Source organism: Zingiber officinale, chromosome 10B, assembly GCF_018446385.1.
Source record: "Zingiber officinale cultivar Zhangliang chromosome 10B, Zo_v1.1, whole genome shotgun sequence".
Lineage (NCBI taxonomy): Eukaryota > Viridiplantae > Streptophyta > Magnoliopsida > Zingiberales > Zingiberaceae > Zingiber > Zingiber officinale.
In genome coordinates, this window is record NC_056005.1 from 69841058 (window position 1) to 69856082 (window position 15025).

A 15025-nucleotide genomic window follows, 5' to 3' on the forward strand; every position below is an offset into this window, starting at 1 on the left:
CAAACTTAAATGTTAAAATTAGAACAAAACTTGCGAAACTTCAACAAAATATGAGTGTTAATGTTAACTAGTATATTCATTCAGAAAAGTTCATATAAATATTGACACGTATGAGCCTCCAATAGTTAAAGGCAAGTTGATTACACCATTCCTCTTAATGGACTATGGTCTGCTTTACAATTTGTGGGTGCATAATCCTGATTCTATCTGAAACTTTTCAAAGAAACTTTTTAAAGAAACTTTGGTAGATCATCTCTTTAGTTCTTGAAGAAGAAGAAACATATATTATATATACTATTGATAGCTCTCCTCTAGAATAGGTAGATTTGAAAATTAAACTTGCTAGGCATCTTATTAAAATAAACATTGATGAGCTCAATGGACGACTACTTCTGATTTTGATATTGATTGGGATGCCTTCCCTCCATTAATTGATTAAGTAAAACACTATTGACCCTATGTCTAAGGCCCAAGCCAACATCTCTTACAACCAACAAGCCCAGTTTAATGAAGCCCAGAGAAGTAGTGCTACTCCATCAATGAATTTTATAGGTGAATATAACCTTGATAACAAGCTAGAGCCCTAAGGGTCCCACACTCATTCTGACACTCCACCACCACTCTAACAAACTCACTTTACAGCTCATTCTACTATCTTCATCTTTGTTTTATTCTCTTTTATCCACCAAATGCCTTCTTTTTTTTTCACTAAAAAAATGTTCCCTCTCCTTTATTTCAACCGCTGTCTTTCCTTCTCCATGAATGAACTCTCCTCTTCTCTCTTCCTCTATAAAAGACCTTCCAGGTTCAACCAAAAAACCTGGAGAAGTGCAACCCAAAGTACAAGTGCAAGCAGTCTCAGTTAAGTAAGAATCATTTGTAAGTCCGCACGTGTGCATGTTTTCTTTCCTAAGTTAAGTTTGAAGAGTCTATGTAAATTCCATATCTCTCTATCTATCTATAATTCACCTATGTAATTTTCTACTACTTTTTAACTATTATTTTATGGTTTTATAAAATTTATATGTTTAATAAAGTTGTTTCTATGTAGAACTAAAAATTCTCTAAGTTAGGAGACACTTTGCCTCATTTTCCAAACTAACAATTACTCTATAAAATTCTCTAAGTAACCAAGAGTCGAACAGTAATTATATAAGGAATAATAGAAGTTTGGTTGGATAAGTCTAAGAAAGATATACTGTCTAAATTTCAAAAGAATGACTAGGGCAATTGTTCAATTGTGAAGTCCTTTATATGTAAGACTTTTGGAAGAAAAATAGAGGAAAAGTTAGGGTAGAAAAATAGGACAACTTTTCTCTTGACCTAGTCTCTCCCAAAATACATAGAAAAACATCGTAGTATTCACAAGTACTATTCACTTTTTATGGTTCATAATTATTGTTCATTTTTTACAATTCATAATTACTATATACAAATTCTAAAATTTATGAAAAACACAATTACTATTAACAAACCTTGAAAAACATAACTTCTACATGAAATATGCAAAATAAGTTATGTTTTTCAGGATTTGTTAATAGTAATTGTGTTTTTAGAAATTTTAAGATTTTTGTGTAGTAATTGTAAATAGTAAAAATGAACCGTAATTATATATATAACTTAGAATTGATTTTACTATTCTAGTAAATTTAAAAGTCTAAATGAGTATGATATGCAAATATGAATTGACTATTCCTATAATTTAATTTGATTTTTAACTTTTTGAACCGATTAAATATGGAGATATGAATGACACATCGTTCTACAATTAGCGTCTTAAGATTATTTTTTTACTAGAGGAAATTAATCCACAGTATGTTATTGTGTGAATTGTGGCTTCACAGTCAACATCCCAAGATTATCTTCCTATAAATTAATCCGTAATAAGCCATAATTAAAAATTGACTCATAAGTACCTAGTTAACTAAAAAGCACCTTATCGTTGTAACTATTATTTCATATTGAAGCTATATGTAACAATGTACATTGTTTTCTTGGTGGTTGTCTGATCCCGTTATCGTTGTAACTATTATTTCATATTGAAACTATATGTAACAATGTACATTGTTTTCTTGATGGTTGTCTGATCCCGTGCCTCGTTAAATTTGATCCCCCTTTATATTAAATTAATTATCTTTTTTTAATAAAAAATATTTTTAAAAATAACTTTCAGACAAATTATAGATAAATTATGCGAAGCCGGCCAAGACAGTGTCCAGTTGCATCAAGGCCAAAGCCAACTGTTATTTCCTTTTCTTTTCCTTATTTATTTTCCCACAATTATATCACTTCACGAAAGACGGGCGGGCGTGATCATTGTTCCGCATGTAAAAAACACATGCGGGAACAAATCCACCGTCCGCTCGCCCTAATTTCTTCCATTTTCCGCAGTTTTTTTCTTTCTTTCAATAAAGTTCCAGAATAATACCGCCCACCCACCCACCACTCCACCAGCTGCCATTCCCCACTCACTCAGAGTGCTCTCTCTCTCTACCGCCGACATTGGCTGTGGCCGGGATTCGGCGCCTGCGGCGGCAGACTCGGAAAGATCGCCGTCTTCGTCGCGCTTGGATCGCCGCAAGGCGACCACCTATTTACCCTCTTTTCGCTGCTCAGGCGAGATCTTCGACGGATCTCCGAGCGAGCGACCACTGGCTCCCGATGCTCTCATGAGCTTCGGATTCCCAGCCCCGAGTGGAATTTGGCCTTTAAATAAGTAAGCATTAGGTTACTTTGGAAATTTTGTCGGCTCTTGATGATGGTATGGCGTTTTACCTCATCTTCACTAAATTTTCTTAAAAAAAAGCTGCATCTGGTCGTTATGGAAAGTGAATATTAACTTTCTATAACGATCCAGGTTTGAGATTGTTCCTGGCGTTAACTAGTGATTCCTACTAGTTGATCCTACTTCGGGTAGGTGTCTCAGATGGATTGCTCGAACACTTCCAAAAAAAAAAACAAATTGTGTGTTCAGGATCTTACCATCTCATTTTGTCTGCTTAGCCCACTTCTGATGAACCAATGATGCTGAACTGAAGCTCAAGGATAGTGTAAAGTAATAATAATAATAATAATAATAATAATAATAATAATAATAATAATAAAAGGGCAGCTCGGTGCACAAAGCTCCCGTCATGCAGGGTCCCGGGGGAGGATCCATTGTACATAGCTTTACCTTGCTTTTTGCAAGAGGTTGTTTCCAGGATTCAAATCCGTGACCTTTTGATCACATGGCAACAACTTTACCGTTGCGCCAAGGCTCCCCTTCTTGATTCAGGTTATTATAAGAGATGGATCCTTCAAAGAAGGGTCCAATACTACTTTTGTTTCTGTAGAATTATCATTGGAAGGGATATACTAATTATGTTGAAAAAAAGGTGGAAATCTGAAGGCATAGGGTTTATGGTGTTGGAAGTTGATGTTTGTAGCCAATTGATCAAGTTATTCGATAATGTAGGCTACACTGAGTGTAATTTAGAGAAAGCACAATTAACGAGTTCTAATTATAGATGTATAGAAAAAACAAATCCAATAGCAAATGTCCATTATTTAATATGGATATTGGAAAATTCTGTAGAAAAAACTTCCTCTGGCAATGAGCATTATCAATTAGTTTCTTTAGGCTCAATGTTATAGCTATTTTGTACCTAAAGAATACTTCAAGAAAAGGTCTCCTGTCATTTTCAGATTGTGAGATACATTGATGCTGATGCGTAAGTTTCCCTATGGACATAAGATTCACATGGGAAGTAATTTGATTTTTAATAAGGCTAAGCAGTAGACTATCATAAGCAATAGACTACCATAGCTAGATTGAGTATAGATGTGGAGTATAAGATTGAAACCCTAGCTACATGTGGGCTTCTTTGGGAGCCAATGAATCTATAATGTTACAGTTAAGCTGCCATGCTTGTAGCCACAATTCCCATGAGAAAATAGCATAGAGATTGATTGCCACTTTGTCATAGAGAATTGTATTATACAATGAAATTGTCGCATAATTTGGCATCTCTAGTGATCAACTAACAAATTTTCCAAACAAGTCTTCAATCATAAAGTTGTGTTTGCTTATAACAAGCTAAGTTTCATAATATTTTGTTACATTTTTATTTATATTATTATATATCCAAATATTTTTAATAGTAAGACTAATACTATTATTCACTCTTTGGTATTTGCATGTCATATTATTCTTTGGTATCATTATTTATAATATTTTTTAATTGATTTATTTGTTAATTATCTAAAAAATCCAATATTATTAATACGATTAATCATAATATTTTAAAATTGTTGATATTTAACATTTTTTAATTTTATTATTTTTGTTAACTTTTTCTATGATTATACTGAAGTGTTTTGATTTCTAATACTAATATTTATATTGATTTTATCAATCAAGAGTTTCAAGATCAGGAAAATATATTCTCCATTGTACACTAGATTAATTTGTCTCATCTACAGCAGAAAAGAGATGCTAACAGTCTTGCTTAAAACAGATTCTTTCTGTGTGCTGATGGTTGAACCTTATGAACATTGAAAATGATAACAATTGGTGCTGATCAGTGTGATTCTATAAGCAAATTATTAAATTTTCATTTTTCTAAAATGTCAGATAATTTATAACTGGAAATGCAAAATGCTAATGGCATACATCTGATGCAAATTTCATTTGCACTCTATGGTTCTATTGCCTAACCTTCCAAGTTAAACTCCTCATTTGAGCTTATTTTAGTATATATTTTTTTTAATTTTAAAATATATTTTAATTGCAAATAACCATGGATAATTCTAAATAGATTTAATTCTGATTCAATGATTTAAATTCTGAAGACTATCTCTTCTCTTTGATCCCAGCAGTGATTTTTCTCATGCCAAATTTACTTATAGATGTTTAGTTACCTGATTGAAGTTGAAGGTCATATATTTTTTTCTCAATGTGAATTTCTTTTTGAGGAACTTGTTTATTGTCAACTTGATTTATTGGACAATTCACAAAAGGCCTGTTTTTGGGATTATTGGTTTGATTCTGCTACAGATGGCAAGTAATTCACATTGTTGGAGACCTTCACTTCATTTTTTTTTTAGAAAAAGGGGGTGAAATAATCCATATATGTTCTTTTTATTCAGTAGCACATTGATGAGTCTAGTATTTATTTGCTTGTTCATCCATCAAGATTCTTGATAATGTTGTTTGTGATTATTCTTAATGCATTTTCTTGCTTTTTCTCTGCAGTTATCTGTTGTCTTGTTGATTAATCTTTTATCATCAAATGCGGTTGTGTTCTTCATGGAGCCGATGAGGAACTTATAGTTTGATGTAGGCTCATTATGCTTAATGAGCACTTCGATGGGCCAATTTCCATTGAAATTTCAGTGGCTTCTCTGTGTTATGACAACTCTAGTTTGCATGAGTATGAGCAATACAATAACTCCAGATGGTATGGGGTAGTTCTTTTATACTGCCACACTTCTCTTACATAACCTAATTGTTGGAGCTGAAAATCTATTACAGGTGAGGTTTTGCTTAGCATCAAGACAGCTATTGTTGGTTCAGATGTTGTTTTTCTCAATTGGAGACAAGAAGATCCTGATCCTTGTAGTTGGAAAGGTGTAACATGTGATTCTAATACTAAGAGAGTTACACATGTGTAAGTGAATGTTGGAAAAACATTGTAGGTTTAAGATTTTTTTTGAACTGTGTACTTTTCTTTTCAATTATGATGTGCCTTCTGTTAGTGTAATCTATGTGTTTGCCTGATCCCAATTATGTTTGGACAGTTTTACTTCTGGAGCATCTTCAGATGGTTTGATCTTGGTCAACCAGTTAAAATGCCATAACCATCACAATCTTCTAATGGACCAGATAGTTTTCTTAACTATTATGTAACTGATTCTGAGTATCACAACTGATTCCTATTCTATAAATCCTGGATGATTTTGGTGAATTCCTGGTGCCTTCCCATTAGTAAGCACTTGAGTCAAGTTTTGATGACAAGAACCATTCTGATTGATCAGAATGATACTAGTGTGTTTCTATCAATTGTAACAAAGCCATTACATAGGCATCTACCCCACTACGTCTCTGTGTTAGACACTTTGACATTAACATTTCGAGAATAATACCACAATGTCTGTTGATTGCTAGTAAAAACTTTAGGAAACAGTCGTGTTGAACTACTAGATCAATGCCTGTATCTGATACTTATATCCATACATGTCTAATTCCAAATCCAAACTTATTGTAAATCAACATATTTACTATTTGACAATCTGTACCAACAAACAAATGATTTTTGAGAAGATGGTTGTTTACTGATATAACAAACTGTTCAAATGAGAATGGGCTCATTAACAAGATAGACCTAACCACACAAGATCCCTAGATTTAAGTTAATTATTGTTCCCTCATCTAAGCCATATGGATCCCTTCATTAGCTCACAACATCCTTTGTCGGATGAAACTGGGGACTCACATTCCTCCTGTTAAGATTTCATATCATTGTCAGTGCCCTAATTCTCTTATCCAATATGATTGACACCTAGATCCAACCAATGGAGAGGTTTGTACAAAAGGAAATTATTTCCAATTGAAACACCTCATCAAGCCTTGGAGCCTAGGACTACATCTACTTCCACATGAGAGAAGTAGCTAACTCATTTCAACCACTAGTCTGAAATAAATCTAAGTTAGTGGTAGTTCAATCTTCTAAGCCTTACTGACTACTCGCACCAACCTAAAATTTATCTGATATGGAGTACTTAAACCATTTATTGAAGGGCATTTGGAAATACTTAAACAATGTAAAATTTTACATGTTTGAGTATGCATGACCGTTAAGTCATGTGCACTGGCTATTCTGGATGACTAAGTGGATGCTATACACTGCTGAGCTCTTTGTAATTTCATTTCATTAATATAACCAAGTTATTATGATGCTTTTTACTCAAGTAAACTTTTGTATGATCCCTTATTATCTTTCTAACCCCCTCATCATGGATTCAATTTCTTGTAATTATAAAATTTGTACATCATCTTTGAATGCTGATGTTAACTTATTTGCACTCATTTGTTATCTATTGAGGGCCGAGGCGATAACTAAACACTCACCAATAATACTACCTTCAATTTTATATATCCCAGTCACTGATACATTTGTCTCAACATGCTCATCTTTGCTATGATGATTGTTAAAATCAAATAATCTTGATCTGGATCAATTTTGTTATTGGATCAGCAGAGGGCCATTTTTATATTTTGTTGAAAATCAAGCATCTAAGGGAGATTCAAAGAATTAAAAAGTGAGTGAAGGACATCAATTGAAATATGATCAAGTCAAGTTTATTTGAAAACTTCACTTAATCTAGCCAATTTTTGTTGAGCTTAGCTGGGATCCAAAGAACGAGCACATGAGAGTCTTTACCTTTGGATCATGGTTTTAACCTTTAACACAAGTCCTCACCAGATATTATTAATAATTTGTATCCTTGTAATTTAATATTATTAAAACATTTCTTTAATATAATTTTATTAAATAATATTTTTGGTAATTATTAGTCAGATAATAATGTATTAATATGATAACATGAATTTATTATGATAGTATTACTATATTAATATGATAATATCAATATTATGTGAGCATAGTATATATTATTAATCCATTTAATAATTTAATATTAGAATTTTCTTATTTAATTATTTATTGAGTTATTAATAAGTATGGTGTTAATGACATATAATATGCATCCTTCGTTGAATTCATAAACATTTATTGTCATCTCATACATGAATTTTTTTGTCCCTTTTGGGGATTTTGTTTTGTCATTTCTGATGTTACCAATCTTATTGTGCAATCTTGATACATTGATTTTGACAATCATGACTTACGTAGTAACTTTTTGTCATGGAGCAGCCAAAACATATCATTCCTTCCATTCACCAATATTGATGACGTGTTGGAACAAATACATATTTGCACGTTCTTACATAACTTCAATGGTACCAATCGAGAAAAGGCTCCCTTTCCATGACTCATCCTTCAATTACATCTGCATATCATAAGGAGGTGATGAAACACTATAAAAAAAATTAGGGGAAGAGGATAAACACCAAGTAGAGGGCTCACAATACCAAGAAGAGTAACACTTGAATCGAAGAATCAAAATGTATTTATTTTGTGGACTAGTGCAGTGCCTGCTTTAGTTCTTGTTCTTCTAATATAAGTTCAACTATTGGTTGTTAACCAATATTTATTGGTGGACATGTGGAGAAATTAGTTTAGCTCCAACATTATTTGTGTCCCGGAAGCATTATTTAATATGGATTTTGAAAAATTATGAGGTTTATTGCATTAGGATGCTATAAAGACCTCACTTGCTAAACCCTAGACCTCACTTGCTCATCTAGAATTTTAGCTCCAACTCTTATCCAATACATGATACTCATTTTGGTATTAGTAAGATATAATCATTAGTTAAAATGCTTATTAAATTTTTGTAACTTATTGCTACAAAATTTAATTCAATTTATTTACTTATTGCTATAGCATAGATTTAGAGGTAAGCATCCTAAATGCTTGGAAGACAATCATAGGATTATAACTCATTTGAGGTCATACAATTCTTTAGAAAAACCTCACTTGCTGTATCCATCACTAAAATTGTACCTTTTTAACCATAGACCAAAATAACCACACAGAACAATCCTTCCTTGCTTTTTGTGTGATTGTTTCAATTGTAAACATTATCCATAAAGAAGATTGGTAGTTGATAGTATTTTTGCCTTATAAAATATTCTTTTAGCTTGAGGGGCACATGACAATCATACAATACGCTAGAAGTCAATTTTAACTATCCAATCTCTATCTCAATGAAAATAACTTCATCAACCTCTCTCTGTTGGATAAAATCCAAAAATATCTCCAAGTAATGCTAAACATATTATTATTTGCAGGCGTAATTTTGCTTAATTTAACTTTGATTTCTAAATTTGAACTTATTTGATTATACACTCCTTTCATGACAATTTACTTGTTTGTAGAAATCTTAATGACTGCTTTGCATCGTAAAAGGGTGAATAACATCCTCAACCTGATATATAATAGAATGCATATTGTGTGGATGACTGGCTTCTTGTTGCCTCTCGTCTAGAGTGACATTTCATCTATGGAGTTGTCAATCTTCACCAACTTGATTGTGGTTTTCGTTGGTTATTAGGTCTGCCTGATTTTTATTTTGTCAAATCTAACAGGTCTTAGAGGTGTCTGCTACTTGACTATAACTTTCTGTTATTTGTTTCAGAAGGCTTGCCTACCACAAGTTGATTGGTTCAATATCACCAGAAATTGGGAAGCTAAATCATTTAAAGCTCCTGTAAGTATTTTGCACTGGCTCATGATTTAATTTGTGTTGCTTTAATTACTTGCATATCCGATCCCACATAGTGGGATAAGGTTTGGTTGTTGCTGTTGCCGCTTTAATTATCTTGCATTTACTTCCGATCCTATTTCTTGTAGAGCTTTGCATGACAACAGTTTGTATGGTGCCATCCCTCCAGAGCTAGGAAATTGCAGAGAACTACAATATCTGTAATCATTTATCTTACATGCATAATTTTTTTTTTTGTTATGTTTCAGTCTACTGTGGTTGCTCTTACTGTCAATACTCTTTGCTTTCTTCAGAAGTTCTAAGTGTTTCTATAATGTTACCATGTATAAAATGTGTGTTCTATAGGACTACACACCACAAGGGTAAGTTCAATTATGATAAATTACTATGCAATCTTGAGTGACATCTGATGAAATCATTTCTAACCAAAGATGTCATTGATCTTGATTGAGCTAACATGAAATAAAGTAGTTGGCTTTCTTTGAATGCTATAGTCCATAATTTTAGTGATTGTGGAAGCTCAGTGGAGTAGTTACTGAATCTGAGTTCATCAGGACTAGGATGAATTTGGATCCTTATGTACAAGTAGAGTAGTAATGATCTCAACACTCCAAACTAGTAGTTACTTCAAGGCTAGTTGAGCCAAGTTAATATGTGACAATCAAATTAATGTAATCTTGTAGGAAAGATTTTCCCAAGTTGCTATGGTCAATTTCATAGCCCAATTATCAAAATTAAAAGTTTTGATAATTGGACTATGAAATTGCCAATTTTCAGGACTAGGATGAATATGGATTCTTAAGCACAAGTATAGCTGTTGTGATCTCAACACTCCAAACTGTAGTTACTTAGACTACTGGAGCCAAGTTAATGTGTGGCAGTCAAATTTATGTAATTATGTGGAAATTTTTTTCCTAGATCGCCCAATTATCAAGACTAGGATGAATATGGATCCTTATGTACAAGTAGAGTAGTTATAATCTCAACACGCCAAACTAGTGGTTATTTGACAAGGTGAGCTAAATTAATGTGTGGCAGTCAAATTTATGTAATTATGTGGGGAAGATTTTTCCTAAATTGCTACGGTCAATTTCATAGCCCAATTATCAAAATTAAAGGTTTTGCACAACCAATTAAACCTAAATATTGAATAAGTTAAGTATCCATGCTATGCTTCTGGTAAATACTCAGAAATGCTAAAATTCTTTGAAATTTGTCACTAAATCCCAAAGTAATAAAAGGGTCTATTGAATTAATTTAGTGGAAAAACTTTTAATAGGGTTCTTATAGACTTTTAATTGTGTCACTAAATCTTCTATGTCTAATTATGAACTTGGTCCTTAAAGAATTATAGAGCATATTATCTAAGATAAGACATTTTCTTTAAGTCATTCTTTTTGTAGCTTAATTATATTTGAAACATGGCTTCAAGTCTCAATTAATATAGTTTACACAGTTAAAATGCCCAAAACATATTATTTTAATTTCTGAACAGTAGTTTAGTCTTGGACTATGCTGGCTCATATAATTGTGTTAGTCCATGTTGACATGGTTTTAAATGTATCAACTGAGGCAAGACCTGCGATCCAAAATTAGATTCTCTTCCCATGACATTCTTTATTTCCATCCATTTATCACATGGAAAAATGTAACCCTATAAAGGGCGGGGAGAATGGAATCACTGACAAACAATATTAGTTATATAGGAAGATCTTTTTCCCATAACTCATCCTACAATTGTGGAGTGGAGAGGAAGAGGAGCACCTAGAGCCATCAATTTAGGTTGGGCCCATCGGGTTGGCCTGTCCCGTCAAACAATTTAAGTGGATTGCCCGCGAACCTCAAGGGCTTGCGCGGGTCGATCCGTGGCGGGCTTGGGTTGAGGAAAAAAAATTTCTCCAAAACTTAAAATTAAAATGGAAAATTCAATGGGCTTGTGTGTCTAACCCTCCTAATCCTAACCCACTTAAAATTTTTAATCTTTTCTATATATATTTTTATTTTTTTTATATTGTAGGGCTCGTGGGTTGACCGCCTAACCCACAACCTGCCTTAGGTTTAGTTGGAATTTTCCAATCTGTCAAGATGTCGGCCCGCCCCACCCCACCAAATGGCCGGCCGGTCCACCCTGCTATAGGTCGGCCCTTCTGACAGCTCTAGGAGCACCTACCAGTGCACTAATAAAGAAGAGTGACTTCAGAGTTAGAGAAATCAATATGTCCATATCTCGTGTATATTTTAGTTTCAATTATGCTACTCAAAGTCCAAATCTATTTAATCAGGAAATATTTATGGACATATGGAGATTCCAATTCTAATATCAAATGCCTTAGGTGCATTATCTAATACGTGTCTTGAAAATTATGGAATTAAGCTAAGTAGGATCTGCAAGAATCAAAGTTAGCTGCTTTGGAATAGGGATATTGGAAGACCATTCTTGATTTGGGTCAAAAGACATATAATCTTCAAATGTTGCCAGCTGTGTATTGATACCATGGATGTCAATTTTGATTAGGTGTCTTACTCGTTCAATTTTTAAGTTGATCCATTTTAGGAGGTGAGCTTTCAAAATGGCATACTATAAAAGTCTCCATTTCTAGGGCATGTTTGATTATCAAACCCAGTTTATGGGGAAACTTTTGAGAGGATTCTATATCACTTACCCATAACTGGTTAAGTAGTCCATAATCCATGAAAGTAAAGGGAGTTCTTATTCTTCCTTTGAATATATGGTGTTCAAATTTTTCAAAATAAATATCTACTTTTCGAAAAGAATAGATGAGTTTGCACCTGCTTCCTGTAGAAGGAGTAGCACATTGAGGAAATGTATTTTGACATTTCAGTTTGAGGTTGTATTATGCTGAATAAGTGACTAAGATGCCTGTAGTAGGATTTTCCTGAAACCATTCAGGGCTTCACAAAGATCCAAGAATCGATGGAGATTAGAATTCTCTTCCAGACTAATTATATAAGTGGAAATTTCTTCGGGTAGATTATTAGTCTGTCCAAAGAAAATATTTTCTGAAGGTTTTTTGGCTTGAAGGATTTCATGTGGAGACTCCTTTGGCTAGTGTGATAACTTGGGAACTGGTGTAGCACCAGAAAGGTGTATATCATAGAAGTCGTCTAATACTTTCTCAAAAGGTTTTTAGTCTTTTGAGAAGATGATGCCGTTGCTAAATAAGTTTTAGTTTTCTCATTGTAGTTGAGTGAAGTGTTGATGAAGAAATTAGGGCCTACGTTAGTCCTAACTGAGTCAAAAGCTTTATCTAAGGCATAGAACCCTCTGTATAAAGGTCTTTCACACCTAGAGATGGAAGTTTTGACTTCATTCCAAGTTGAGTAAACTCCTCCTTGTGTATCTGAAAAGACAGCATAACAAGAAAATTTCTACTGTTGTCAAGAAGTAATTAGATAGTGCATTGACAATAGAAATTTTATGGTCAGTGCCCTAGGGATATTCCAAATATTATCTATAAGACACTGTTGGATGTTATCCAGCTTTGATCTTAACTCAAATTGGAATGTATCTTCTCTTCTGGTGAACTGCTGAAGTTCTTGATTTCCGAACTTCTTAGTTTTAAAACCTGTATAAGTTCTTACTTTCTTTTGTCGATCCATACTTTGATGGATAAGAAAGTTGTTGCCTATTACCAAAAGTAATATGGATGGGTATGTTTTCCTGTAAGTAACATAAAACATCACATATTAGTGAAAAAGTCCAGAGCTAGAGAATTATTTGTTCCTTTAATGTGTTCTTGGTTCATTCTTAATCCTCTATTGATAATAATATTAGCAAACTTAATCTAGCATTTTGATCCTAATCCTTTTCTAGTTTCTTATAGTCATTTCCTGCTTGCTATAGATAAATAGCATAAAAGAGTCAAGACAATAAATAACTACTAAGATTTCTAGGGAAGGGGTCCTTTTTCTTTATATTTTCCAAATGCATATCAGCATAAGGATTCCGAAGTTTTAGAACGCATTTAGAAAGTTTTCTAAATAAAACTCCACCCCATTTTGATTCACAGTCATATGTTTCTATGACTAGGTAGTCAGAATGAAAGGGTAAAGTAAGTATTGGTAATTTTTTAACCATAGCTTTGACCTGTTTAACAAGATCTATATTTTGTTAGTTAAAATATCTTTGTCTAATGGCTGAAGTTTTATTATACAAAGGACCACTTATTTTTCCTATATTTTTAAGGTATGGTCTTGCATAATTTAAAAGTCCTAGAAAAGATTGAAGTGTTTTTATGTCTTCCATCTTGTTAGGAGGGTCAAGTATTTTGGTAGAGATGTGGTTTTGAAGAGAAATTTCCCTTTGTCCAACTTTTGTTCCAAGAAAGTCTATATAATTAGCAGCTAGTTTTATTTTCTTTATAGAAACAATTAATCTGTGTTTATCGTATAAGTTAAACACCATGTGAAGAAGTGCATTGTGTTCTTCCTTGGCCTTGGAGAATACTAATACATAAGCTATATAGACACAAGTAAAAGTAGATATCCTCTAAATATATCATCCATCTTTCTTTAGAAGATTTGAGGGGCTATTTTAAATCCAAATGACATTACTAGCCATTCAAAATATTTTTTAGACAAAAGAATGCACTTCATTCTATAGAGTCCAGATGCATCTTAACTTATCAAAATTCAAATTTCATGTCAAATTTGGAATACCATTTTGACTTCTGAATTTTGTTGAGTAGTTGGTCTTTGTCTGATATTTTATAGTCGTCTTCATGATAATTGTCATTAAAACGTTTATAATTAAATATCATTCTAGACTGTCATCTTTTCCGTTCAACTCTTTTTTTAACAATGAAAGCAGGACTTAAATGTCTTTCCCAATTGATAAATTTTAAATCTTGCTTTAATAGTGAGGTCAAGATTAATAATATTTAATCTGCAATAGATCCGATTTCTTTACCAATATTTAGTGAGATTTTCTCTTATAATTTCTAGTTTTTTCCTGCCTAGAGATTAAGGAGTCCAAAGTTTCGTGAGTTTTGATCAGGTTACAAAAGGAAGTCGGATTTACAAAGTCGTTAGGGACTTCATTGTCTTGATTGTGTAACAAATTCTCATGAGAGCTTTCACGACCAAGTAAAACTAGTTTTCCTGCTGACAAATTCTTATTTACAAGATTCTTTGATTTTACAGGAACAACTTCATGTTAGGTTAGTTGGGTTACAACTTTCAGGAAGAGGAATGAGAGCATCACCACGCTTACTAGCACTAACCTCTTATGTTCAGAAAGAATAGGTGCAATTACAAGCATGATAAGGAAAACAACATAGTCTCTATCAGGAGCAAGTAAGAAATTGAGTCCCAAGATTAAGTGTATATTTTTATGGGGCAATGGGCGAATCCATAATTGATCAAGTGAAATTAGAGGACTACAAGTGCCACAATTTGTATAGAAATGTAGTCGAACATTCTTAACAAATGTATTGCAAGTAAGTTTTTGGCCATCAAATTGGGTACTTACCAATGGAAGTTTTGATTAAATTGTGATGCAAGAGGATCTAAAGCTTTTTATTATTATTTTTAGTAATTTTTATTTTTTTGGTATTCAAAGTATTTTTTGTATTTTAAGTATTTTTAATAATTTCTATCTTTTTATATTTTTGTA

At 32.9% G+C, this 15025-nt stretch overlaps 1 protein-coding gene across 2 annotated transcripts in view; it reads left to right on the plus strand.

Annotated features, from left to right (window-relative positions):
• The first annotated feature begins 849 nt into the window (after positions 1–849).
• LOC122028812 (LRR receptor-like serine/threonine-protein kinase FEI 1) overlaps positions 850–15025 on the plus strand; it is a 78573-nt gene continuing 64397 nt past the window's right edge. The window contains exons 1-5 of one of the 2 annotated variants that reach the window (XM_042587728.1): positions 850–866; positions 5237–5441; positions 5516–5651; positions 9304–9375; positions 9519–9590. In XM_042587728.1, coding sequence (XP_042443662.1) covers positions 5339–5441; positions 5516–5651; positions 9304–9375; positions 9519–9590 — 383 coding nt within the window. In that variant the 5' untranslated portion in view covers positions 850–866; positions 5237–5338. Of the gene's footprint in view, positions 867–2434; positions 2717–5236; positions 5442–5515; positions 5652–9303; positions 9376–9518; positions 9591–15025 lie in introns of those variants that run through there. The other variant, XM_042587726.1, reaches the window with a different exon arrangement.